This window comes from Meleagris gallopavo, chromosome 3 (genome assembly GCF_000146605.3).
Source record: "Meleagris gallopavo isolate NT-WF06-2002-E0010 breed Aviagen turkey brand Nicholas breeding stock chromosome 3, Turkey_5.1, whole genome shotgun sequence".
In the NCBI taxonomy this organism is placed as follows: domain Eukaryota; kingdom Metazoa; phylum Chordata; class Aves; order Galliformes; family Phasianidae; genus Meleagris; species Meleagris gallopavo.
The window spans coordinates 2,426,597-2,428,569 of record NC_015013.2 but is presented as its reverse complement, the minus strand read 5'-3'; the positions used below and the strand labels follow the sequence as shown (position 1 = coordinate 2,428,569).

General features: G+C 51.6%; 1 protein-coding gene across 1 annotated transcript in view; it reads right to left on the bottom strand.

The window, feature by feature from the left end:
- SLC12A7 (solute carrier family 12 member 7) overlaps positions 1-1,973 on the bottom strand; it is a 70,112-nt gene that overhangs the window by 67,838 nt on the left and 301 nt on the right. Inside the window, exon 2 of the mRNA XM_031552686.1 lies at positions 758-925. Coding sequence (XP_031408546.1) covers positions 758-925 — 168 coding nt within the window. The remainder of the gene's footprint in view (positions 1-757; positions 926-1,973) is intronic.

The window sequence follows — 1,973 nt, the reverse complement described above, 5'->3', positions numbered from 1 at the left end:
TTTCCTCACAGGGGAGATGCTCCAGGCCCTTTATCATCTTCGTGGTCTTCTGCTGGACTCTCTCCAGGAGATCCATGTCTGTTTTGTACCAGGAGCCCAGAACTGAGTAGAGTACTCCTGATGAGGCCTGACCAGGGCAGAGCAGAGGGGGATGATCACCTTCCTCGCCCTGCTGGCCACACTCCTTTTAATGCACCTGTGGATCCCACTGGCCTTCTTGGCCACCAGGGCACACTGCTTGCTCGCAGCCAACTTATCATCCACCAGGACCCCCAGGTCCTTCTCCACAGAGCTCCTCTCCAGCAGGTAATGTCCCAACCTCTACTGATCCTTACCACATGCAAGACTCTACATTTGCTTTTGTTACACCTCATCTGGTTTTTTACTGCCCAGCTCTCCAGCTTGTCTAGGTCTTGCTGAATGGCAGCACAGCCCTCCGGTGAGCCCGCCACTTCTCCCAGCTTTGTTTCATCGGCGTACTTGCTGAGGGTGGGCACTATCCCATCATCAAGGCCATTGATGAAGAAATTGAACAAGCACCAACCCCCAGGGAGCACTGCCACTCACATCTCTCCAACCTCACCCTGCACCGCCAATCACCTCCCTCTGACGGTTCTCAGCCCACCTCACCATCCGCTCATCTACCCCACACATTCTCAGCTTCATTACCAGAATGTTGTGGGAGACTGTATCAAAAGCATTGCTGAAGTCAAGGTAGATGACATTCACTGCTCTCTCCCAACCCCCACTGCTCTACCAGATGGTGATGCCATCATAGAAGGCTGTGAGGTTGGTCAAGCACAATTTTCCCTTGGTAAATCCATGCTGACTATTCCTGATGACCTTCTTGTTTTCCAATTGCTTGGAGATGGCGTCTAGAACAAACTGTTCCATCACCTTTCCATGCTTCTTTACACCACAAAACCTAGGAAATAAGAAAGGATTTCCACATTAGGCATACATTTCCAGGAGCATCCAGACAAGTGGAGACAGTGGAAAGCACGGGCAAGTCAAAGCATGTCTAAATTTCCCACGCAGTGTTAGCTATGGTGATGATAAATCATGCCCCCAAAATTGCTTGCACTAGAACACACAATCCAAAATCATAAGAAGCTGCAGAGATATGAATTCATCACAACCCAGTAGTCTTTTAGAACATGCAATGCCTGGAGTACTGACATTGGAGGATCAGAATCATTTGAGAAGAACCGTGCCTGCTAAGCTCCTTCCCACCCTTCCAGGAACAAGCTGCCCACAAGTGCATGTGAGCACATGGGAAGTGCACAGACAGGGTGCACAAGCATGTGCTTGCACAGGGGTGTGCTGAGGAGTTGGGCTGCACACGTGCACATAAATGGATGTTTTTTGGTAGGTGCTGGCACGTATGTGTTCAAAGGGATGGCTTGCACACATCAGTGAATTGTCTGCCCCAAATGAGGGCATGCGATGTGGTGTGCGCACATGGGTGTGCAAAAGGTCAGGGTGGTGCACATATGTGCAGGGACAGGATGGTGAAATTGGGTGCACGCAGGTGGGGAATGCAAGGATGGGGCTGCACACTTTTCTGTGAGCACAAAGGTGTGCAAATGTGTGGAGCTGCACACGTGGTCACACACAAATGGATGTTTGTTGGAAGACACACACGCGTGTGCAAAGTGATGGGGCTGCACATACGCGGGTGTGTGCAGGAATGGGGTGGCACACCCATGAGTGAAAAACTTCCTCACTGTGGCCCCCCATAGCCTCCTATCTCCCTACACACCACCCCTTAGAGTCCCATATCTCCCTATATCCTTCAATAGCTCCCAACAACACCCCCACACTTCCCTCACAGTCTCCTATATCCCCATATCTTGCTATATCCCTCAGAGCTCCCCTAGGGCACACCACAGCCCATATGCCCATATAGCCTCCCCCAGGCCCCATTAGCCACAGGCCCACCTTAGCCCCGGGTCTGGGGGATGCAGGGGATC